At 34.4% G+C, this 27,297-nt stretch overlaps 1 protein-coding gene across 1 annotated transcript; it reads left to right on the top strand.

Moving 5' to 3' along the window:
* Positions 1-3,463: 3,463 nt before the first annotated feature.
* LOC131160571 (uncharacterized) lies at positions 3,464-6,289 on the top strand. Its single transcript, XM_058116383.1, has 3 exons — positions 3,464-3,958; positions 4,655-4,952; positions 6,172-6,289. The coding sequence occupies exons 1-3, from the start codon at positions 3,563-3,565 to the stop codon at positions 6,192-6,194; spliced, it is 717 nt and encodes a 238-aa protein (XP_057972366.1). The 5' UTR covers positions 3,464-3,562; the 3' UTR covers positions 6,195-6,289.
* The last annotated feature ends 21,008 nt before the right edge of the window (positions 6,290-27,297 follow it).

Raw genomic sequence — 27,297 nt, 5'->3', positions numbered from 1 at the left:
GTATTAATTATTTAATAAATTAAATAGTTTAATTTCAAATGGTAATTATAGCAAATACTATAGTTACATGTCAATAAAATTATAAATATATCTTAGCCAATGAGTTACATTATTACGTACATGCATGCATGCATATCAATTGATTTGCATGACGAAACTCAACTAATCATGTACACTCATAATTATATAATTACATACATATATATATCTAAATATATTTATACAAAATTATGTATATAGATTTTCAAATTACAATATTGATTTCATAATCAATTATATGGTTTAATTTTAAGAAGTAGTTGTAACTAATTAATACAAATGATTACGTACATGTCTATAAATTACAGATATATTTAATTAGGGGTGAATGTGGTTTGGTTAACCAAACCATTACCATTGAACAGCTAACCGAACTGAAGTTTTGATTCGCTAGAAAATGCGAACTGAAACCAAACCATTTAAATCAGTTAACCAAAATTTGGTTAACCGATTTTTAGATTAATATCCATTGGTTAACCAAGTTGAACTGTTATGCATAATTTAAAATTTTAAAGTTACTATGAATAATATTTTTTCTTTCATAATAATCAACATATAAATTTAAAAATATTCAAAATAAAAATTGGGCACGTATATTAGATCAATACAATTTTTTAAAATTTAAATTATTCAAATTTATATAATATTATATATATTGTGTCTTTTTAAAATATATTTATAGTATATCAGTTTTGTTTGGTTAATTGGAGTTATTGAATAGATCGAACAGAAACTAAACAACCGAAAAAATATAAAATTCTGAAGCGAAATCAAATCAAAAAAATTGTTAACCAATTTTTCTGTTTGGTTTAGTTCATTTTTGCGATTTGGTTCAATATTTTGATTTTTCTTGCCCACCCCTAATCTTAATCAACCAATTATGTAATTTCATACATGCATGCGTGTATATTAATTGATTTGCATAAACAAATCCAACTGAATTTGTACACTCATAATTGTATAATTACGTATACTCACAAGTAAATAAATTAATTATGTACACATAATTACGCAAGTACTTGCATATTCGAACTAAACTATTAACATATTACAAAATTATGTACATAGATATCCGAATTATAGAATTGATTACGCATGAATTTTAATTTCAAATGATATGTGTTACTACCTCTATAATTACATATTTATATAATCACAAAAATATTTAAATCAAATCAATTACGTAATTACGTACATACATGCCTATTAATTAACTCGGTAAATCTAACCAAATCAATTATGTACATATATAATTGTGTTTTTACATTCATATTCATATAGAATTGTTCATGATAATAAACTTATATTCATACATTTCCAAATTATAACAATGTAAGTGAGTTGTTTAATTCAATAACTACATAATGACAAACATACTTGAATCTAACCATACATGTATGCATATGAACCAAACCAATTGTATATATTTATAATTGCTCATATTACAAAATTATGTAAATAGATTTTTGAATAATGATAGTAATTATGTAATTATGTAGTTTAATTTTAAATTATAAGTATAATCAACATTAATATAATTACATGTCGATTCAATTATGAACATATCTAAATTAAACCAATTAAATAAACTATACACATGCATGCATGCATATTAAATAATTTAGAAAATCAAAGTAAATCAAATCATTTACGTATACATAATTGCATAATTACGTACATATTGTAACATAGCTGTTCATAATTATAAAATTATGCATGTAGATTGATGTTAATTACATAATTATATAATTTAATTACAAATAATAAATATAGATAATACTATAATCATATACCGACATAATTATGGACATGTCATGCAACAAAAAAGATGCAGAGATGTTAATTAATTTGAAAACCGACTCAAATTATGTACATAACTATATAACTATTCAACCTGAACTATTAAGTTCGTAAAAATTTAAATTATAATATTAGTTATTTATTTATAGTATATTTTAAAATATAATAATTTAAATTAATTAATTAAGGTTGAAAATTTAAATGAATCGATGGGTTAAGTGGGTGCACTCATTTAACCCATTTAATAAATGAGTCTAAATGGGTCACTCATTTATAACCCATATAATTATATGGGCGTACTATAACCCTTTTATTTATCATGGGTATGGGTGAGTCAATGGGTATAGGTTCTAATTGCTAGAGTGACCTATAGCCATAATGTAGTAGCAAATGTTTCTTTTGACTTTTTTTGGTTATTAAATGTTATTTGAAATAATAATAATAATAATAATAATAATATTATTATTATTATTATTATTATTAAATGTGCATATATGTGAATTTTGATCACTTACTTTGAAAAATAAATAAAAATATATTCATATTTTTTAACTATATGTATTTATCCTCAAGAAATGTTTTAGATCTACCACTGAATCTTCATATCTAACATACTAGTCTTGTGTGCATTCGGGATACAACGTTAAAAAATCTTGTAATTTTTTAAGAATTTTTTTAAAAAAAAAAATAACATGATTTCATCATAAGTACAAAAAATAATTATAAGTGCCTAACTTACTTAGAATATTATATAAATATGGTGAAATTATATTAATTCTAGAATATATATATATATATATACGTATATCTATATATGCGGTATCTAATTCTCTCTGTCTCTCTCTCTTGTTTGTTTATGACATATCTGATATTTTTTATACTGTACTATCTTTACTAGTCAACCTATTTTTGAGGACTACAATTTCAACTTTCAATGGAAAATTTTGGGCTCTCATTTATGGAAAATTCAACAAAAGATTTGACATTGATAGAAATTTCAATTTTAATTTTGAAGAACATTGAAAACTTAAAAATTATGAATGAAACTTTGAGAAAGATATATTAAAATGGATGATTCCGAATAATTTAGAAATAAAATTATAAAAATTTAAAACTACGGTTTCTTGCCATCACTCTTTTGCCTAAACCCTATGCAACGACCTTCACATACCTTGCCCCAAAAAAGAATACTCTGATACACTTTTCTTTTATTTTCTCCAATGCACTTGATCTTGGGTGAATGCCATATTGATAAAATCTATATTCACAGAAACAAAACTTAATCTATTATGCAAAATACATCTAAGGATGTTTTGAAAGAATTGGAGTAAAGAAACGGTCTAGTTTAAAAATTCTCATTCTGTATCCATTTACGCTCTTGCCTTATCTCCAGACGACCTACTTTTTATATCATGCAACCACGTACACCCCAACTTTAATTTAAATATTCTTATTCTTTGCTTTACGCTTTTGCCTTATCTCAATAAAATTAATTATCCTTTCACACTAACGGTCCATGCACACCCTACTCCAAAATATTCTCTCTTCTGTCAATATGCTTTTAGGTTCTTGCCTAATCCACTTCCAACAAATCAAAACTTTCATATATACCTCTAATGTGTGTATATGTGCATGGGTGTGTGAGAGCTCGGAACACAGAGAGCTATTATAGTGTCATAACAAAGTAGTGTTTGGCAATCCTATCGACTCCACTAGGAAAAAAATGTCAGAATATGCAGGAAACACAATAACTCAGAATGATAGGGAGATGGTGGCTCTTAACATGAAATGCAACTCAAAAGATGACGAAGACCCAAATCTTGAGCAGTATGTGCAAAAGTTAACGAAGGAAATGGATGATAATTGCGAAGTGAGCACGGTGTGCTTCTTTTACAACTTCACGGGGGACACAGCGACCTTTGTTGATAGCAAGGTGTGGGATATCCCTGCCGTGGCTCCTCCGTGCAGAGACATTAAAGATGGGCGGAGGCTTTTTTTCTTGCACAGAAGAACCCTTGGAACTGCTGTTGTGTATCGTGGTAAGAACGCAACTGAAGATGAGTGTGATTGGATGCTTGCTTGGTCCAACCTACAACAGGATCACAAGCCTGTCAACAAGGTGCATTCCTACTTGTAGATGGGTCTAATATTATTTTAATTCGATTAATTGCCTTTGTGAATATTTTGGTCTTTCTATATATATATATATATATATATATATATATATTTGATGATCCAGAGATTTTAGTCACCATTGCCCCACTTTGAACACAATAATACAGCATCAAATTCAGGGGGTGAAAGCCACCCGCCCATTGACGCACCCCTGGTAATTCACTGGGATAACCTCTTAAGGGGAAATTGAACCAGTGACTTTATGGTCACCAAAGTCACAAGTCTTGGTCTTTATATTAACTCTTGTTAAAAAGGACAACAAAAGTAATATTTTGTATAGCTCGGAAAACATAAAGAGCTTTAGTAGTCGTAATAAAAACACTAAATATCGTTTTTTTTTTTTTTAAATTTATTGAACTAAACATATAGGGATTTTCTTTTAGTTTTTTCTTTTTATTTTAAAACAATTTATCAGTTTTTATGTAATCTTATTATCTTGAAGGTACTTTTAGGCAAGTGATAATTATTGTTTACGTTAATGCCATCGTTACTTGAATTTAATCTTATTAAGAATTTTTTATTTTTTATAAAAAAGATAGAATGTTTTTGCTCCTCAAATGATTCATACTGAGTAATGAGCATTAATTTTTTCTCACGTGATCTTTTGTGATAACAACAGTAACAATTGTTCTGCATGCAGGTTTATACTGAAATTAATGAAGCTCATCACTACGACGATGATCATGTTTGGAAGGCAATTGCTCGACACTTGTACGAATCTGGGCAGAGCAGCACCGCCACGTGGAATGGATGCACGTCAACTTTAGAGATAAAAGACATGGGCTGTAGCCGTACCCTCACTGCATTTCTCAAGCACACGCCCACCTCTCCCTACAAGAAAATAAATATACTAATGAATAATAAAATGCCCATATATATATATATATATATATATATATATATAATGGTATATAATAAAATGTCCATGTGTGTCTCTCGTAGGAGACACGTCCGTGGCAGGGCCGGCTCTTGATAATATGGGGCCTTAGGCGAATAATTTATTCAAGGACCCTTAATATTTTGTTTAATTTTTATTTTTATTTAAAATTAATTTTTTTAACTTTTTGAGATGCAAAATCACTAATTAAAGTTTTATATTCAAGATTTTCAAGTATTAGCTAGTTGTTGGTTATTTAATTTTTGGCAAAATAACTTACAACAAAAATAAAATACTCTATCTAAATATTTAGAATATATAAGCCATTTTCTATCATGTTTCTCTCCATTTTATTATTATTATTATTATTATTATTATTATTATTATTATTATTATTAGATTCTAATTTCATCTCTGAAATTAATTGCTCGTTTTTTGGAGGATTTTCATCTTACTCATTTATATTTTGTTTAGAACTAAAAATAAATTTATCAAGAACTCCCTTTTGAGATGACACTAATTCTTTTTTTTTTTTTTTTCTTTCTTCGTTTTTCATATCCGGAGTCATATTTTCTCGTTGACATAATTAAATTTCAAAATTAACACTAACTATAAATTGACAAATTATGTAAACAAATAAAAATAAATTTAATAAATTTATAGAAATAGTAGATTGAAACAATATAACCTGATTATTATTATTATTGTAAATCGATTGGCGAGTAAACTTTAGAGATATTGGATTCTTGTCGGATACAACGCTATAATCTCAAAGCTTCCAAAATCTAAGAAAAAATAGAAAAAAAAAATTCAAAGTGAAAATAATAGAAAAATAATATACAAACATTTAAATAAAAATTAGAATTGATGAAAATTACATAGAATTGGAGGTCCGAAGATGATGAACACAATAGTTGGAACAATAATCATAGTGAAACCAAGAGATGAGAGTGTGAGAGATGAAAAAAATTTTTTAGAGAGAGTAAGAGAGAGAGATGGGAGTAATAGATAATTTGAAATACAATAAAGTTGTTAGTTGAGAAATATAAGACTTGAAAAAAAAGAATTAAATTGTATTTATTTTATATTTTAAAATATAATTTTATTATTTATTAATTAGTTGGTAAGTCAATTATGGAAATAGAACATAATAAATAATATTAATATTATTTAATTAAAAAAAATTTTAAAACTTAAAAATAATATTATTATATTAAAAAAATTGAGGGGCCCCAAAATTTTGGGGGCCCTAGGCGCCTGCCTCAATTGCCTAAAGGCAGGGCCGCCCATGGTCCGTGGTTAAAGCTTGCAACTTACATGTTGCATGTTTCGAACTCGAATCTTAAAGAGTGGGGTGAAAAGATATGAATGGGGAAAGAGTTGGCTCCTCTTGTACAATTTAGGTGCAAGATAAGTCTATTGTCCACTATATATATATACATATATATATATATATATATAATTCAATAATAAATTTAGTATATCGAGCCATGATGTTAATTACATAATTCAAAGAATATTGACTTCCTCTACCATTTAATTAAAAAACATAAGCTACGCCATATAATAACTAAGTCAATGAAATAAAATGAAAAAAAACAAAATATAAAGTTCAAGTATAAAGTTTAAGCCATATAGCATTGATCGCATAATTCAAAAATAATATGAACTTTAAAAAAACATAAAATTTAATAATTAAGTTAGCAAGAATAAACTGCAATAATTTGATATAATCTCTTTCATGTCCCAAACATTCAATACATTTGACTATAGTATAAGTATATTATAAAGTCAAATTCTTATGGTATTCATTTACTAATTTAGCACCAAGCACAAAATATCCTTACGTTATAATCAATTATTTTTCGTGGGTTAGGTTTAATTTATGATCCTCCTCTTTGCTTCTGGGTCTAGCAAAATTGTCTCGTGAAACTTCCTTACAATTTTGTAATTTATTTCTTAATCGGTAAATAAAATAATTAAATTAATATTTTTAATAAAATTTATTAATATTTGAATTAATAAATTTAGTATTAATTAATAATTGAATTAATTTGTTTTTTTGTAATTAGTACCATTCTTGTGCTATGCAAAAGATTGATTTTAATAATTTTCAAAATTTACCAACCAAATTTAAATTATAAGTCAAATTATTGAATGTTGGTATTTCAATCACATTGGTAGAATTAATGTACATATGTCTATAATTTAACTTTTTTTTTTGTCCATATATAAGAAATTTCATAAGTATGGTAGACACCCATCCTATGATTATGTGAAATTACACAAATAAAAACAATTCAAAATCAAATAAAATTTATTTTATCTAACATCTTACAAATATATAACAATATTCCAAAATTCATCTGGGGAAAAAAATCTTCCAATCACAATGGCACATCTACCTATAATATAATAATTCAATTAAGAGCATTAGTAATATTGTAACAACCAAAAAAAATTATTATTATTAATTAATTAATTATTATTAAGAAAATTAATTAAATTAAGAAATTTGAGGATTTTGGGTATATATATAAAAGTATATATAAAAATATATATAAAAGTATAAAGTAAGGGATAAAGGAAAGAAAAAAAAAAAAAAAAAAGCTTAGTGGCTAAGCTTCCTAGAACGAATAGAGAGGAGAAGAAAAAAAAATTCACGCGGCAGAATAGGAAGGAAAGGGAAAGAAAAAAAAAAAAAAAACTCTCATGCTCGCCACTCCTCTCTCTACGATTTCGCGGCGGATTCTCGCCCAATTGAAAATCTAAAAATACTACTGGATTCCATTCTCCGCCACCGACATTTCTACCAAAGTAGATTTGTCGTAGGAATAATGTAAGCATATCTCTTGGGGTAAGATAAATTTTCACTCTTACCTCAAATTTTCTTAAATTTCAAACTAAATTAACGATCGGACACCACCACGAGAATCTAGGGATGATTCTCTACAAGTCTAGCGGAGCGGATTTCTTGTAGGCATAGCCCCAAAACTAGGATAAATGAATTATTTAGAAATTAATTGTTATTTAATTATTGTAAATTAGGAAATGTTAAAATAATATTTTATTGGGGTTGATTTGATTGAATCAGGGTTCAGATGAGCGTCGCGAGTATAATTTTGGGAACCCTGCAGGCGTGGTTCAGGAAATCAAGTAAGTGAGAATAAAAATATATTAGTATTTTATTATAGTGAACTGGTTATTTACGAGCATATGAGATTTATTATTTATCTATATGATTTTTTTAGAACAACTTGAGTACTGGAAAATGATGATTTTGTTTAAGATTTATATTTGGGATAATGGCATATGATATTAAATTCGCGTGGCATGAGAATAATTTTCCTAATAAATTGAATATGAATTATTGTGGTATTTGGGTTTGCATGTGGGGATGTTTGGAATGATACATGATGAATGAATTGTTATGTTTGACTCCTGTGTGAAAATGTATTAATCTGTTGGGATACTTTGTGGGAAATGAATTGATCTGTTGGATTTTTGTGTGGAAATGCATTGATGCGTATATGTGAATTAACTGGTGTGGTTATTCGTATGCATCTCAATATAACGATGCCATGAGGGGGTTGTTATATTGCCTAGATATAAATCATGATATGAAATTGGCAAGTAGATGAGCTCGTCATATTGTCATTTATATGGGGTAGGACATTGGCAGGTCAAGGAGTTTGTTCTACTGATGTACTATGGGTAGGTCATGGGGATTGGATACTGGTGAATAGTAGTGCCTGTGTGGGCCATGTTATATCCTGTGTGGATAATGACACCTGTGTGGGTCATGTTATGTATCTTGTGTGGATGGTGGCGCCTGTGTGGGCCATGTTATGTACCCTGTGTGGGTAGTGGTGCCTGTGTGGGCCACGTGTAGATAAGAAGTACGTAGGTGCTTGTGTGGGCCACGTACTGACATGTACACAATTGCTCTGTATGGGCCACGTACTGAGGACATTGGAAGACGAAGTATAAGTTGCATGATTCCTATGTGGATGTGTTGTGCATGTGAATTTAATGAAAACATAATAATAATGATATAGCATATTGTGAATGCATGTGTGTGCATGCGGCGAGGTAAACATACCGCCGGGGGCTTGTTGAGAAAGGCGAGTAGTCTGATAAGTAGTTTCTAGGTATCAGTGCAAAGGGATGCTACTTGTATGGGCGAGTAGACATCCCGATTCTCAGAAACTTTCGCCTTTAAAATAATAAAGATGTGTATAATGACGGGGAGGTAATTCTCCACCTAAGGGCTTACTGAGTAAGGTGAGTGCTCTGGTAGGTATCTTTTAGGTACCAGAGTAAAGGAAATCTACTTGTATGAGCGGGTAATCTTTCTTATCCTTGGGGACTTTCGCCTGCATAAAAAATATGTACTTGTGCATATTGGATGTGTGTATGATATTAGATGTCAGTGATGTTATTAATGATACGTTTTCTCAGTTGTTATTGATGTTATATGAGAAGCAATTTATTTTAATATATAAATATTAAAACTCATTTGTCACACACTGCTATAATTTATTCCACCCTTACTGAGAATTGTCTCACCCTAGTGGATTAACAACTTTTTAGGTTCTTCTGGAGATCGGGTTTGAAGGCCTAAGCTGGGATTGTATTTGGTGGTTTCTTTTGGGGGTATTATGAGATATTGGTATATATATATACAGATGTATTTGTACTGGGTATGTTCCAAATGATGGTTGTGGATACGGATATCTGGATGCTGTAGTGTTTGTTTTTGGGTTGTTATATAGAACTCTGGTATTTATTTGAGATTATTTATTTATATTTTGTTGCGTGCATGATAATTATGGTATCAGATACAGGTGATTGGAACACGTGGTACCCGGGCCCCACTTGGTGGGTTTCGGGCCGTCACAAATATGCATAAAAATATTTTCCTACCTGTCGCGACATCCCGGAGCGCGTGTGCCCTGGGCGGCGAAATAAAAATCAATCTTTAATTTTCAAGGAAAAATACGGAATGTCGGAGTCGCCACTAACCTTTTAGTGTGGTTAGAACACATGATTACTACCCCGTTAGGGGTAGAATGGGTCTACGTTACCAGAGTTAGGCTCGGGAGTTTGGTTACGCGAAGGGAAGGTACAAGCACCCCCTACGTGCCCGTTCTTACGAACGGTACCTAATTAATTTGAAATTATCCCTAAGTTAATCTAATAAGTCTTTAAATTACTCATTTTTATGAATTTATAAATACACATGAAAAATAAACAAATAAATAAATAAATATAATATATACATATATATTCCCTTAGAACTTAAGGTACGTAATGCCCGAAGGCTCATACCCCCACAATAAAATCATAGGGATAAAAAAATTGAGAAAATACTTAACAAAATAATAATTAAGTTAATACAAATATACCATACTAAATATAACACCCCATACGGTATAACCAGAATAGTAATTATAATGATAAATATTAATACCCTAATAAGTAATGTTATACATACTTCAAATACTAGGAAAATATTAGCAATAACAATATACATGATTCTATATATACTAAAAAAAACTACACAATATTAAGTACTAAACATATGTAATACTAAACATTTAGAGATAAATAATACTAGATATACTAATGTACTAAGAATAGTTAATACGAAATATGTGACTAAAATACTAATATATACTAAATATATAATATCAACTAAACACTAAGTCAGTAAATATGTGTTACAGCACTATAAAAAGTACGAGAATACTAAACATATAATTTTTGCTAAAATGCTATATATATATATATATATATATATATATATATATAATACACACGTAGCTAAAAATGTTAATTTGCTAAATATAATATATGAATAAAACACTAAGTTATTAAGTATGTAATACAATATTACCAAAATAATAAGTATTCTACATTATTAAAATGTTAACGCCAATATAATAATATGAAAAAAATATCAATAAACAATCTACAACAATATTATATATGTAGTAAAAATCTAAACTTTAAACAAATTTCTATAATAAAAACTTTACAATAAAAAAAAAAATATGAACACAAATATTAACCACATGAACAAATATTATAACATGAACATAAAAATATTTATTATTTAATATGCATAAAAAAAAACAAAGAGAATTTAAACATGCATGAATATTATGTCCTCAAAAATCCTCCGCAAAAAAAATAAAAAACATCCTGCAATAATGAGAGCAAACCGGTTAATATTTACAATAATAAAAAAAATGAAACAAGATGATAATAAAATTAAATAAATATGTGGATAACTAAACAAATAAAAAAAAACATTTTTACATATATTTGCTGGTGTTTCAGTGTGTGTGTTCGTGTGTGTGTGTGTGGGTGTGTGAGTGTGTTTAAGCGTGTGTATGTGTTGATGGGTGGAGAGGAACACTCAGTCACTGGTTGTGACTGAAACTCAATGAGGATAAATTCAAGAACAATATATTTCAATCAGAAACAATACACAGAGGAAGCAACTCTCTCTCTTTCTCTCTCACTGGCTTTACACTCTCAACACACCACACTTACAATGCACACATACTCACCTATTTATAGCAATTACAGAAACCAAATAATCAACAATGGTGGGAATTTAAACTTCAACGATTGTGGCTGGTTTGGTAAGGTTGGTGGCCAAATCTTGCTTAACTTCAATGGAGGTGGGCTGCCGGTTGATGAAGCTTCTGCAGTCAAATTTTTGCTGCCACCGTCCCATTGTTCTCAAGTTTAATCTTCAACATCCCCCCTTAAACTTGACTCTCCTAATTTTGTCATTCCGAGCATTGTCTTCAGTCTTACAAAAATATCATGCCTGAGTGGCTTTGTGAAAATGTCAGCAATCTGATCATACGTTTTGCAAGATATCAATTCCACTTCTTTTTTCCTGTAACCCTTGACGACATGTTTTGCTTTGTATCTCTGGACTTCTCTTTGAGTGTTCTTCTTGGTCTTGTAGACCCATTTTACACCAATAGTTTTGCGGCTCTTCGGGAGATTTGTCAACTCCCAAGTCTTGTTCTTCTTGATGGATTGAATCTTCTCATCCATCATTTTTCTCCATTTGTTTTCTTCATTAGCTTTCTCAAAGCTAATTGGGTCGCTAGTTAGCAACAGGCAGTTTAGAGCAATATATTCTTCCATTGGTTCTGTATTTTCATACAGATCGGCTAGATTTCGAGCTCCTCTAGGTCTCATGTCTGAGATTTCACGCTCTATTGGTGATGGAGCTTCATTTGTCTGTGGTGAACCATGTGGAGGTGTCTGCAGCTCAGGAATTTGTGGCTCGATAGCCACTTCTCTTGTCTGTGTAGGTTCTTCTCCTTCAAGTGTCAATTCCGCATCTTTGGAACATTCAGCCTGGTCCCATTTTCAGGATTCATTTTCTTCAAAGATGACATCCCGGCTATGAAAGACTTTCTTGTTGATGGGATTGTAGAGTCGATATCCCATGGTGCTATCGCCGTATCCTACAAGGATACACTTCTCTCCTTTATCATCCAGCTTTGTCCTTCTTACTTCTGGGATCTTGGCGTAGGCTATGGAGCCAAACACCCTCAGATGACTCACACTGGGCTTGTGAGTACTCCAGGCTTCATATGGTGTCTTTGTGTCAAGACTCTTCGTCGGACACCTATTTAGCAGATAGACTGCACATAACACTGCTTCTGCCCAAAAACTCTTGGGCACATTCTTATCCTTTAACATGCTTCTAGCCATGTTAAGGATTGTGCGGTTCTTTCTTTCGGTTACACCATTCAACTGGGGAGTGTATGATGGTGTGAACTGTTTCTGAATTCCTTGTTGTCTAAGGAATTCCAGGAAAGCTTCGTCTTTGTACTCTCCTCCTTGGTCTGACCGGAGTGACTTGATGCGGAAGCCACTTTGTTTCTCCACAAGAGTTTTGAACTCTTTGAACTTATCGAATACCTCTGACTTCCTTTTCAAGAAGTAGACCCAGGTCTTCCTGCTGTAATCGTCGATGAAGGTGAGGAAGTATCGATTCTGTCCATTCGAAAATGGTCTTAATGGACCACACACATCTGTGTGTATTAGCTGGAGCGGCATGGTTGATCTCCAGTCGGTTTGCTTTCCAAAGCTGTTTCTATGTTGCTTGCTCAAAATACAGCTTTCACATATCACATTTGGATGATGAATATTGGGTAAGCCCTTCACCATCTTCTTGCTTCCTAATTGCTTCAAACTTTCAAAGTTTAGATGCCCATACCTTAGATGCCATAGCCAGTCTTTGTCTTTGATGATAGCGCTCAAACACCTTGGCGTATCATGTTGAATGGCAAGCGGAAACATTCAATTCTTTGCCATTTGAACTCGAGTAACAAGCTTTCCTCGAGCATCTATTATCACCATCTGCTTATCACTGAGGCTAATTCGATAGCCTCTCTCCACGAGCTGTCCGAGACTAAGTATATTAGTCTTCATGGCTGGCACATAGTAGACGTTGGAGATGTAAGCATGATTTCCAGACTTTTGTTTGATCAAAACATCTCCTCTCCCTTGGACTGGGATTTTAGAATTATCGTCGAAAGATATCTCCCCCTGAATTTTCTCATCAAGTTCAAAGAATAGGTTCTTTCTGCCAGTCATATGGTTGCTGGCTCCAGAATCAAGGTACCAAACACTCTGGTCCTGAGAAGTTGCATTGTGTGCCATCAGCATCAACGACTCTCCATCTGCATGATCAGTTTCGGCAAGGTTGACCTCCTCGCTAACCTTTTCTTGTTGTCGCCCCCAACATTCATTGCTATAGTGTCCATACTTGTGACAATTGTAGCATTGAATGTTTCTTTTTTCTACATTCGAGCGATTATTATATCCTCCTCTTCTTCCTTGTCCTCTGCCTTGTGGGACATAGCTCTGTTGATTTGGTCCTCCTCTAGTGGGACCTCTTCTGCCTCTGCCACCTTCTCTGGAGTTAAAATTTCCAGAATTTCTTCCACGAGATCCTCGGTCTCGTCCTCTTCCTTGTTGTGACGTCCCCCCTTTGTCGTATCTATCTGTAGTGAGGGACAACTTCGTTTGGAGAGCTTGCTCCAGTGCTTTATCATCACTTCTTCTATTGACTTTTTGCTCATGGGCTTGGAGTGAGCCCACAAGTTCTTCTATAGACATTGTTTCCAAGTCTTTTGTTTCTTCTAGGGTCACAGCTATATAATCATATTTTGGATCTAAAGATCGCAAAATTTTTTCACAAATTCTCTCGTCATTGAGAATTTCTCCATTTCTTCTTAATTGATTTGATACTACCATTACTCGTGTATAGTAGTCTGTAATGGATTCAGTAGACTTCATTTTGAGAGATTCGAACTCAACTCGCAATGTCTGAAGACGAATCTTTTTTACTTTATCTGCACCTTTGTGTGTTCGATGGAGAGAGTCCCAAACTTCTTTAGATGTCTTTGCGGAGGCGATGATTTCAAACGTGGCCTCATCAAGGCCTTGGTAGATTATGGATTTTGCCTTGCAATCTTTCTTTCGATTGGCTCGCAAGGTCGTTCTTTGAGCTTCGGGCATAGCTGCTTCGACTTCTTTTGATGGGCTTTCTCTGTACCCATCTTCAACGATGTCCATGACATCCTGAGAACCTAAAAGGGCTCTCATTTGAATCGACTAGTTGTCATAATTCTCTCGGGTCAATTTTGGAATGACCGATTGGATAGTACCGTTAGCCATCGAATTTAATATATAAAAAAACAGAGAAATGGGGGCTGATTTTGGTAAATCTAATGACACCAATAAATTCAGAAGATTGAAAAACCTTAGGAACCGGTTTTGGTTTGCAAAGAACCGGTCTAAAAATCACCGAACCGGCTATAGGAAAATTCTAGTGAATTTTTAAACTAACCGGTTTAACTTAACGGCGTTAATTTTTCCGTTACGCCACGTGGCGTTCTGTGTGAGTGCCGCGTGTCCGCTCTGGAGGAGGGTCGGATGCGGGTCAAGTCTCGGGCACGGATCCGGGTTGCTGGTCGCTGGCCGGGTTGCGGGTCGCTGTCCGGGTCGGATCTCGCCAATCGAGCGAAGAAGACGCGTGCGGGAGCGTGAGGCGCGTGTCGCCGTCTGCCGGAGTCTTCGTCGGCGCGTGCAGCACGTGGGAAGAGCGCTGTCTTCGTGGGAGGCGCGTGGGAGAGCGTGTAGTGTCCTCCGGTGTCCGTTTGAGACGTGGTTTTCACCGTTGGAATTGTCTTGGATGGAATTTCAAAATGATAGGCTCAATTTGAATTTTGAGCAACTTCAAAACTGGGAGAAAATCGGATTTCTCCTCTGTTCGCCTCTGTTTAGCGAATTCCGGCGTACCTAGATGCTCTGATACCACTGATGGGTGGAGAGGAACACTCAGTCACTGGTTGTGACTGAAACTCAATGAGGATAAATTCAAGAACAATATATTTCAATCAGAAACAATACACAGAGGAAGCAACTCTCTCTCTCTTTCTCTCTCACTGGCTTTACACTCTCAACACACCACACTTACAATGCACACATACTCACCTATTTATAGCAATTACAGAAACCAAATAATCAACAATGGTGGGAATTTAAACTTCAACGATTGTGGCTGGTTTGGTAAGGTTGGTGGCCAAATCTTGCTTAACTTCAATGGAGGTGGGCTGCCGGTTGATGAAGCTTCTGCAGTCAAATTTTTGCTGCCACCGTCCCACTATTCTCAAGTTTAATCTTCAACATGTGTGTGTAGAGTCAGGAAGTTCACCTCAGAGGTTGCTGCCGGAGTTGGAGGAGCGTCGAGCACAGTAGCCCGAGATGAGGGTGGAAAGGCTGGCCGTGAGGTTGGCGTTGATACATGGGTGGTTCGCTGGAGTTGCAGCGGCAGAGAGCCGAGGATGGTCTTACTGCTGCTGTTGGAGATACAGAGCCATGAGTGCTCAACGGCGACGGCGGGGCTGGTATGATGATAGAGGAGATGGGGCGATGGCGACGGCGATGCCTGGACTGTCTGGTGAACGGTCGGATCTGCTAGTTCATCGAGTATGGAGGCTGGGAGGTTGACGATGTTACGTGGGTGGTTCACCGGAGTTGCAGTGGCAGAGAGCCGAGAATGGTCTCGGCAGGGGGCTGGGGTTCGTGGCGGTGGCTGCTGCTGTGGTTCGCCGTGGAGTTTTGGTCGGTGGTGGTCGCAGCTGTGGGGTTCGCTGCAGAGGATGGAGGGTGATGGCGGGTTGCGGGAGGCTATGGCAATGCCGAGGGAAGAGGAAGGCTTAGGGAGTGGGAGGCCGAGAGAATGATAGTAGGTTCGGTGGCTGTTGCTAGTTTTGCAGAAGGCTGAAGAAGAAGAAGAAGAAGAAGAAGAAGAAGAAGAAGAAGAAGCCGGAGCAGAAAAAATGGCCTTGTGCTGTGCGCTGCACCCCCTCTTGGCTTGTGAGAATGAGCCTATAAATAGGCTCTCTCCCCCCAAAACCCTAAAAATCTTTCCTTTTTTTTTTTTTTATTTTTTCTTCTTTTTATAATAATAATAATTATAATAATAGTAAGATAATAATAAAAGTAAAATAATAATAATAATAATAATAATAATAATAATAATAATAATAATAATAATGTTACTTACAATAATAATAGTAAACAATAATAATAATAATAATAATAATAATGATGATGATGATAATAAAGATACTAAAAATAATAATGATAATAATAATAATAATAATAATAATAATAATAATAATAATAATAATAAATAATAATAATAATAATAATAATAGTAATAATAAATAGTAATAATGATAGTACTAATCATAATATAGGAAAATAATAATAATAATAATAATAATAATAATAATAATATATCAAAAATAATAATAGTAAAGTAATAATAATAATAATAATGAAAATAATAAGAGGGGACCCCTTGTTCTATTTGGCTAGGGCAAAAATAGGGTGTCTACAGCTGCCACTCTTTGTAGGCTTGGTTGTTTTAATATAATGGTAGGAACTCTCCTATGTTTTTTAGTAGCAACAAGCCTACAAAGATAAAAGACACCTATTTTAGCCAAACCATTCAACTCCCAATGACTTTTCAGGTTAATCAAGAGTTGTTTATTTCTGCCAACTAGGGATGATCACTTAAGTGTAAGATTCTAAGTATTCAGGTGTAAAATCTTGAGTCTTTGAAAAATGGTTACTACATTGGAGAATGATCAATCGGGTGTAAGATCCCGATTATTCAGGTGTAGGGTTACTTCGCTGGAGATGATCAATCAGGTGTATGATCCCGATCTATAGTTTATGGAGGGTGACTCGCACCGGGTATAGGAACCCTAAGGACTTCTCGGATGTAGGATTCTGAGAGTATGATGACTGCTCGAGTGTAGGACCTCGAGGACTTCTCAGATGTAGGATTCTGAGATTCTGCCGATTGCTCGAGTGTAGGATCTCAAAGACTGCTCAGATGTAGGATTCTGAGAGTTTGATGACTGCTCAGGTATAGGAACCCTGATGACTTCTCAAATGTAGGATTTTGAGATTCTGTCGATTGCTCGAGTGTAGGATCTCAAGGACTGCCCAGATGTAGGATTATGAGACTTTGTTGATTGCTCGAGTGTAGGATCTCGAGGACTTCTCAGATGTAGGATTCCAAGAGTCTGCTAATTGCTCGAGTATAGGATCTCGAGGACTTCTCAGATGTAGGATTCTGAGAGTTTGCTAATTGCTTGAGTGTAGGATCTCGAGGACTTTTCAGATGTAGGATTTTGAGAGTCTGTTGAATGCTCGAGTGTAGGATCTCGAAGACTTCTCAGATGTAGGATTCCAAGAGTCTGCTAATTGCTCGAGTGTAGGATCTCAAGGACTTCTCAGATGTAGAATTCTGAGAGACTGCTAATTGCTCGAGTGTAGGATCTCGAGGACTTCTTAGATGTGGGATTTTGAGAGTCTGCTAATTGCTCGAGTGTAGGATCTCGAGGACTTCTCAGATGTAGGATTCTGAGAGTTTTCTGATTGCTCGAGTGTAGGATCTCGAGGACTTCTCAAATGTTGGATTCTGAGAGTTTGCTAATTGCTCGAGTGTAGGATCTCGAGGACTTCTTAGATGTAGGATTTTGAGAGTTTGTCGATCGCTCGAGTGTAGGATCTCGAGGACTTCTCAGATGTAGGATTCTGAGAGTTTGCTAATTGCTCGAGTGTAGGATCTCGAGGACTTCTCAGATATAGGATTCTGAGAGTTTGCTAACTGCTCGAGTGTAGGATCTAGAGGACTTCTTAAATGTAGGATTCTAAGAGTTTGCTAATTGCTCGAGTGTAGGATCTCGAGGACTTCTCAGATGTAGGATTCTGAGAGTTTATGGATCGCTAAAGTGTAGGATCTCGAGGACTTCTCAGATGTAGGATTATGAGAGTTTGCTAATTGCTCGAGTGTGAGATCTCGAGGACTTCTCAGATGTAGGATTCTGAGAGTTTGCTAACTACTCGAGTGTAGGATCTCGAGGACTTTTTAGATGTAGGATTCTAAGAGTCTGTTGATTGCTCGAGTGTAGGATCTCGAGGACTTCTCAGATGCAGGATTCTGAGAGTTTGCTAATTGCTTGAGTGTAGGATCTCGAGGGCTTTTCAGATGTAGGATTCTGAGAGTCTGATTACTATTTAATGGGAATTCTGGACCAATGGTTAATGATGACTCGGGTGTAGAATCCTAGTTAGCAAGGCTTTTGAGAAGGACTTGTGCTAGGTGTAGGATCCCGATGACTTAGGAGGGTGACTCGCACCGGGTGTAGAAACCCGAGTACTGAAGTATGAGGATGATGTGCATCGGGTGTAGGAACCTGAGTGCGGCAGTATGAGGATGATGTGCATCGGGTGTAGGAACCCGAGCGCCGAAATATGAAGATAATGTGCATCAGGTGTAGGAACCCAAGCGCTGAAGTATAAGGATGGTGTGCATCGGGTGTAGGAACCCGAGTGTTGAAGTGTGAGGATGATGTGCCTCGGGTGTAGGAACCCGAAGTATGAGAATGATGTGCATTGGGTGTAGGAACCCTAGTGCGGGAGTATAAGGATGATATGCATCGGGTGTAGGAACCCGAGCGCTAAATCATGAAGATGATGTGTATCAAGTATAGGAACCCGAAATATGAGAATGATGTGCATCGGGTGTAGGAAGCCGAGTGCGGGAGTATGAGGATGATCAATCGGGTGTAAAATCTCGAGACTCTTTGAATCATAAGCTCATATGGGTTTTAAGTCTCGAAACATTGCTTCACTAGGCACGATTAATCAAGCGCCAGGTCCCGAGATCTTTTGGAAGGTCAGTATTTTGGAAAATGGTTACTCTGCTGAGGGTGATCAATTGGGTGCGAGACCACGAGATTCTTCTAGAAAGTGTCCTTAAGTGTAGGGTTCAGAATTATCCCACCGGGGATTATCGATCAGGAACAAAATTCTGAGTTTCTTTGGCTATCTTTAGATTACCCTTTTTAAGACTCAACAACCAATGCATCAATTGCTTCCTGGGGTCAACTGCCACAGTTTCAAAGTATGTCAATCTGTGCATGGGGGCCAGCTGCCCCAGCTTCAAAATATGTCTAGACAAGAATGGCTCAGTCAAGGATGCAAAAGAATTATTCAGAAGTTTATTCAACTAGGCAAGTATGAATGAATGGTTCTCTATTGCTATATGTATGCATGTTGCTACCTAAGATGCTAGAATGCAGTGATATGTTGCTATATGTGCATAATGATGCGTGAATGCAAAGATGTATGCATGTTGAATGAGATGCCCTTTGTATTTTCTTTCTTATGCAGTGCATGGAATGTGTTGTAATGCATGAAATGTATGGTAATGCATGAAATGCATGGTAAAGCATGAATATTTTCTCCTTCCAACATGTTTGTAATCGGCAACCCAATCTCTGATCTTGGGTGTGCTTTCAAATTCCAAGTTGCCCCTAATTCTAGCCATGTTTCAAATTCCAAAAGGCACTTAAAATTTGCCCTAGTGTTTACATGCCACTGGTCATGACCCTATTTTGGACTTTTATTCTGTCCTAAAAGCTCCTGAATTTGCTCCAATGGAACTTAAAAACTGCCCCAGTTTCGATCCTCGTCCATTGATCTTGGCTATGTCATCATCGTGCACTCTAATATGAAGGCATCGGAATTATTCCAGACAAAACTCAAACCAAAATCTGCCCCAGTTACCATCGTTTGTTACTAATCTTGGCTTCAATTTTCTTGACTAATCTGGCATGGAGGTGATTGGCTTGGCTCAAATGAAACTTGACAGCAAAATATGCCCCAGTTGAATGGATCTATAGCTGATCTTGACCCTGTTTTCATATTCCAATCTGGTAAGAAGGTGCTTGAAGGGGTCCCATTGAAACTCAATTCTTTTTGAGTAAGCGGATCTTTGAAACTTGACATGACATCTGCCCCAGTTAAACTGCTCTTTCTCTATAGGGATCTTCTTTATATAAACTGCTGGTGATTCTGAAACCCTTTGACTATCCATCCTCCTTTAAAACTTTGAAGGGCAAGGAGATTTTTTTTTGTTTTTTGTTTTTTTATATAATACATGATGACGTGCCAATTTACTAATGAGCTTGTAATAAACCCAATTCTGATCTTGGCCATATTTTTGAATTCCCAACTGACATAGATGTCCCTGAATGTGTTCTTCTGAAGCTCGGCATGACACCCACCCTAGTAGATGCATTTGTAGCTGATGCTGTCTATCTTACATTTTCTCCACCAGGACGTTCTTTGGATTGCATCCTTAATGTTTTAAAATCTCTTTGAAATTTAAATGAATAAGCATGCAATCAGATAACTCAATCTCAATGGAAATATGGATGGAATGCACAAACTTGCTTGACTTTGCTTGATTTTCTGTGCTTGTTAAATAGGAGACAAATTTTACCAGTACTTTGACATAATGTAACTTTGCTAGCTTAGAGAATCATATCAATGGGCAAAACCTTTTTTTTTTCTTTCTTTTTTTAGCCTCATAACCATAACTTCTCCACTGTATCACCACTTAGAGGTTCTTTCTTGCTTATTTCAAGCTTGTCTCAAACTCCCTATCTTGAATTATAACTAGTATCTCATTAGGTAGTCTGATCAATATTCCGATCTCAAGGTGGACTTTAAGACATGGGACGAAACGTAGGCTTAAGATTTAGGTTTCACCAAGCATAAGGAAACTAAGGCTCAAAATTCCTATTCCATAATAAAAAGTTTAGCTCCAATTTGTGGTGCCATATTCGCAGAGTTTTGACCGAACTTGTTATTTGAACAAGCTGCCTACGTACCTTTTTAGGATCAGGTCATTACATAGTTCAGATTCAATATTGAGTCTAACAAATCATTTGAGACAATAACATATACCAATTTGGTCAGCTCTTTCATTTGGACCGTTACGTAGGCTAAAGGTATGGGTTGAAGAAAGAAAGATTTAAATAAGGCTCAAAATTTATCGATTTCATGAAGGGTAATTTGGTCAAAGATCACATATGTAGTATGTCCCATATTTTTCTTTCTTCTTCCTTTTCTTCTTCTTTCTTTTTTTTTTTTTTCATTTTTTTCATCTTCCTCTTCTTCTTTTACCGCAACTTTTTCTTTTCCTTTTATGAAGGAATCTTAACTTCATTTTCATTTGAATTCTACTTGAGACTGATCTTTTTAAAACTGCCCCAGTGTGGGGTGTGATCCTTTGACAAGTTAATCAAGAAATGAATTATTCAGGCTCAAAAAGGCTTGCAAGGGATTCCTTCTTTGACTTTCTTTTGGGTAGCAGAAAAAAAATGGTCTGCCATCATTTTGGTAATGACCATTGCCTCAAATGTCTTGTCAAACACTAGAAGACCCAAACCCAGGCTGAATTTTAGTGAACCGACTTATAAGAAAAAGCTGGTATAACATTTAGGCTCAACTTGATTAACAAATGGTAAATCATTGTTTGGTTCTTTATGGGAAAACTAGTCGATCAAAGATAGCCACCCCTCATTTGATCAGAATATAATCATTATACCTTTAAGACACCAATCATAACTTAGATAACAGAGATAAGAGGTTTTTTTATCAATTCCATCAAACAAATGTAGGACCAAGCTTGATAAGTCCTTTCTGTATATTTCTTCTACGACTCTTCATCATTTTGAAACCCACATCCCACCAAGCTTCTTGACAACATCTTGAAGTGGTGTTCTTTACTTTATCTTGGAGGCTTTTCCTTCATCTACATTTTTTTTGTTTTGCCCCATTGAATAGACCCCTGAAATCAACTTATGGCTCCAAGTCCTTTGTACTGATAAAATTATTTCCTATGTCACTTACACAAAATACAAGCAAAAATGAACAAAATTTGGCACAAGGTAGTGGTTCAAGGAGGATGAAATGAGATGAGACTGAAATACATTCTTATTTCATTCAATTTCAAAATGATTTAACTGAACAGCATGGATGCATTACTCTTGTCATCACCCTTAGGTGATCAAGCACATCATTTTGTATCATGTGAGCTCACTTTTGAAGTTGAAAACCAATCAATCTTCCAACCTGATGACATTTATTACATTCCTACTATGATCACGCAACGAGTTCCCATGATCCTAACCTTTCTCTATAGAGAGATCATCTTGCTCCACTCAATACTGGAATCCCGGATCTCTAACTTTGCCACCTTGGCCCATGATTTTGCAGACAATTGGAATATGATTATTGACCCATTGGAGATGACTATGCAAGCATGGTTAAGAAATTGAACATGGAATGATTATGTTATGCAATGGGTGTTTATGCATGGGTGTACCTAGTACACAAATACATACAAATAGGGATGTAAACATGTATGCAACCTATTGTGTATGGCTATGTGTGAAATTATGCATGAATGCAATGTAACCTAAATAATTACTTTGCCAAAATTCAGGAAAAATCTCACTAGTGAAAGATTTCAAGATTAACATGACTATTGATTTGCCACAATTTTAGGTCAAATCTTCCCTCAACCATTCCTTTCCTTGTTGATGGTCAATGTACCTCAGATTCTATGAAGGGTTAGATTATGATCTGAGGTTGGGGTTGACCCAAGGTAGTCAACCCGTTGGATTTGTTCAATGCGGACTTGTGGACTGCTTTGGTGTGCACTTGGGTCTTGAATATTTTAAAATATGGGTTTCAAGTTATTTTATGATGGGATCAGACCCTAGTTTTAAAAGGACTTGGGCTTGGATTGCTTAGAAAATGTTGGCCCGAATTTTTTTAGGTAATAGGGCCGAAGCCCATTTTTTGAAATCTGGATTTGACCCTTTTTGAAAATCAGGTCTGGGCCGAGTTTTTACTTAGGAAAAGGTCGAGCTTATGCTTGTTATTTCTTTAAAAAATTAGGCTCGAGTTATTTGAAAAGGGTTGGGCTGACCCATATTTTAAAATACTTGGCCCAAGTGCTTTATTTTTTTTTTTTTTTGAAACGATGGGTCATGGTCTCATTATTGGGCTTTTCCAGAATACTGGCTAAGTAGTATGTATGTTTAAAATGGATGCCAAATGCATGATATAATACAAAGTATCTCACAACATATATATAACATACTATACATGGAGAATGATGTGGCTCCTGTCCCAACCCAAGGTAGGTATGTATATACAGGGTTCTTTATGACTCTATCCTAATTAGGGAAGACTATAGACAAGTACGTGTGGGTAGGCTCTAATCCCTATTGATAAAAAGGTTCCCAATCTAACCTCCATCCTCACCCAAAAGGGGTTTGGACAAAGTTTAAACTGAGTAGAGTGGTTCGCGGGTCCCCACAAGCCCTGTCACGTGGGGACTAACGGTATTACACTCCTTTCTAATCTTAGCAGGTAAAGCCCGGGTATAGAGCGTGAGAGTGTGTGAATTTAATTTTAACCTAATCCTACTATCCTCACATTTATTCACATGCTATTAAAAATATGGAAACAAGATATCTATAATTAATATATTTATTCAAAAGATAGGGAAACACAATATATGCAATTAATATGTTCATTCAAAAAATTTGGAAACAAAATATTTTTAATTAATATGCTTACTTAAAAAAAATATGGAAACAAAATATTTATGATTAGCATTCAAAATATCTATGATTAATATGCTTATTCAAAATATCTACAATTAATATGATTATTCTGCATATTTGGAAAAAAAGTATCTACAATTAATAAAAAAAAATTAGGAAAGAAAATATTTTTAATTAATTTAGGTTGTTTGTAAATTATGGAAGTAAAATATTTACAATTAATCAAGGTTATTTACGAATTACAATATTCACAAAATAAGGAGTAATTAAAAGATTTATTAAATTTGAACTAGGGATAATTTCTAATTAATTAATAACTCGACTCTCTAAGGTCCCCAGCGAAGTCGCCAAACTGTCGCGACGTCCCGGAGTGCGTGTGCCACGGCGGCGAAATAAAAATTAATCTTTAATTTTCAAGGAAAAATACGAAATTTCAGAGTCGCCACTAACCTTTTAGTGTGGTTAGAACACATGATTACTACCCCGTTAGGGGTAGAAAGGGTCTACGTTACCAGAGTTAGGCTCGGGAGTTCGGAGACGCGAGGGAAAGGTACAAGCACCCCCTACGTGCCCGTTCTTATGAATGGTACCTAATTAATTTGAAATTATCCTTAAGTTAATCTAATAAGTCTTTAAATTACTCATTTTTATGAATTTATAAATACACATGAAAAATAAATAAATAAATAAATAAATATAATATATACATATATATTCCCTCAGAACTTAAGGTACGTGATGCTCGAAGGCTCATACCCCCGCAATAAAATCATAGGGATAAAAAAATCGAGAAAATACTTAACAAAATAATAATTAAGTTAATACAAATATACCATACTAAATATAACACCCCATACGGTATAACCAAAATAGTAATTATAATGATAAATATTAATATCCTAATAAGTAATGTTATACATACTTAAAATACTAGGAAAATATTAGCAATAATAATATACATGATTCTATATATACTAAAACAAACTACACAATATTAAGTACTAAACATATGTAATACTAAACATTTAGAGATAAATAACACTAGATATACTAATGTACTAAGAATAGTTAATACAAAATATGTGACTAAAATACTAATATATACTAAATATATAATATCAACTAAACACTAAGTCAATAAATATGTGTTACAGCACTATAAAAAGTACGAGAATACTAAACATATAATTTTTGCTAAAATGCTATATATATATAATACACACGTAGCTAAAAATGTTAATTTGCTAAATATAATATATGAATAAAACACTAAGTTATTAAGTATGTAATACAATATTACCAAAATAATAAGTATTCTACATTATTAAAATGTTAACGCCAATATAATAATATGACAAAAATATCAATAAACAATCTACAACAATATTATATATGTAGTAAAAATCTAAATTTTAAACAAATTTCTATAATAAAAACTTTACAATAAAAAAAAAAATATGAACACAAATATTAACCACATGAACAAATATTATAACATGAAAATAAAAATATTTATTATTTAATATGCATAAAAAAAAAACAAAGAGAATTTAAACATGCATGAATATTATGTCCTCAAAAATCCTCCGCAAAAAAAATAAAAAACATCCTGCAATAATGAGAGCAAACCGGTTAATATTTACAATAATAAAAAAAATGAAACAAGATGATAATAAAATTAAATAAATATGTGGATAACTAAACAAATAAAAAAAAAACATTTTTACATATATTTGCTGGTGTTTCAGTGTGTGTGTTCATGTGTGTGTGTGTGGGTGTGTGAGTGTGTTTAAGCGTGTGTATGTGTGTGTAGAGTCAGGAAGTTCACCTTAGAGGTTGCTGCCGGAGTTGGAGGAGCGTCGAGCACAGTAGCCCGAGATGAGGGTGGAAAGGCTGGCCGTGAGGTTGGCGTTGATACATGGGTGGTTCGCCGGAGTTGCAGTGGCAGAGAGCCGAGGATGGTCTTACTGCTGCTGTTGGAGATACAGAGCCATGAGTGCTCAACGGCGATGGCGGGGCTGGTATGATGATAGAGGAGATGGGGCGATGGCGACGGCGATGCCTGGACTGTCTGGTGAACGGCCGGATCTGCTAGTTCATCGAGTATGGACGCTGGGAGGTTGATGATGTTACGTGGGTGGTTCGCTGGAGTTGCAGCGGCAGAGAGCCAAGAATGGTCTCGGCAGGGGGTTGGGGTTCGTGGCTGTGGCTGCTGCTGTGGTTCGCCGTGGAGTTCTGGTCGGTGGAGGTCGCAGTTGTGGGGTTCGCTGCAGTGGATGGAGGGCGATGGCGGGTTGCGGGTGGCTATGGTAGTGCCGAGGGAAGAGGAAGGCGTAGGGAGTGGGAGGCAGAGAGAATGATAGTAGGTTTGGTGGCTGTTGCTGGTTTTGCAGAAGGCTAAAGAAGAAGAAGAAGAAAAAGAAGCCGGAGCAGAAAAATTGGCCCTGTGCTGTGCGCCTCTGTTCGCTGTGCGCTGCACCTCCTCTTGGCTTTTGAGAATGAGCCTATAAATAGGCTCTCTCCCCCCAAAACCCTAAAAATCTTTCCGTTTTTTATTTTTTTTCTTTTTATAATAATAATAATTATAATAATAGTAAGATAATAATAATAATAATAATAATAATAATAATAATAATAATAATAATAATAATAATGTTACTTACAATAATAATAGTAAACAATAATAATAATAATAATAATAATGATAATAAAGATACTAAAAATAATAATGATAACAAAATAATAATAATAATAAAAATAAATAATAATAATAATAATAATAATAGTAATAATAAATAGTAATAATGATAGTACTAATCATAATATAGGAAAATAATAATAATAATAATAATATATCAAAAATAATAATAGTAAAGTAATAATAATAATAATGAAAATAATAGGAGGGGACCCCTTGTTATATTTGGTTATGGCAAAAATATGGTGTCTACACTACCTTTATCCCTAGGCATTACAAGAATTTAAATTTTCGAGAATCGTATGACTTGAGAAGGGTTAAGACCCCGACCAACAGAATTAGACCAAACAAACCATAGTTAATTCATTTAGTGTCAGAGTCTTCTTTTCTCAAAAATATTTTCAAAAATTCCAAAATATGTATTTTTGTAGTGCTTTCTCAATTTTCAAAAAGGCTGTTAATTGTCCTAGCCCAGGAGTATAGAGTTAGAGGGGGGGTGAATGGACTCTTTTCGCATAATTAAAATTTTCTCTACAAAACAAAACACTTGGCAAGATTCAGGTAATTATATCACAGTATATAAAATGTAAATCATACACAAGACAAATAATAAAGAGTGTGGGGAGAGAAAGCTTAACACCATAGAA

Source organism: Malania oleifera, chromosome 7 (genome assembly GCF_029873635.1).
Source record: "Malania oleifera isolate guangnan ecotype guangnan chromosome 7, ASM2987363v1, whole genome shotgun sequence".
In the NCBI taxonomy this organism is placed as follows: Eukaryota; Viridiplantae; Streptophyta; class Magnoliopsida; order Santalales; family Ximeniaceae; genus Malania; species Malania oleifera.
The sequence above is the reverse complement of the archived record's forward strand: the minus strand, read 5'-3'. Positions and strand labels throughout refer to the sequence as shown.

Coding starts and splice junctions, on each gene's coding strand:
- LOC131160571 (XM_058116383.1), top strand. CDS start 3,563: ATGTCAGAATATGCAGGAAACACAATAACTCAGAATGATAGGGAGATG. Junction 3,959..4,654: donor ATCACAAGCCTGTCAACAAG/GTGCATTCCTAC, acceptor TTCTGCATGCAG/GTTTATACTGAAATTAATGA. Junction 4,953..6,171: donor AATGTCCATGTGTGTCTCTC/GTAGGAGACACG, acceptor GCCTAAAGGCAG/GGCCGCCCATGGTCCGTGGT.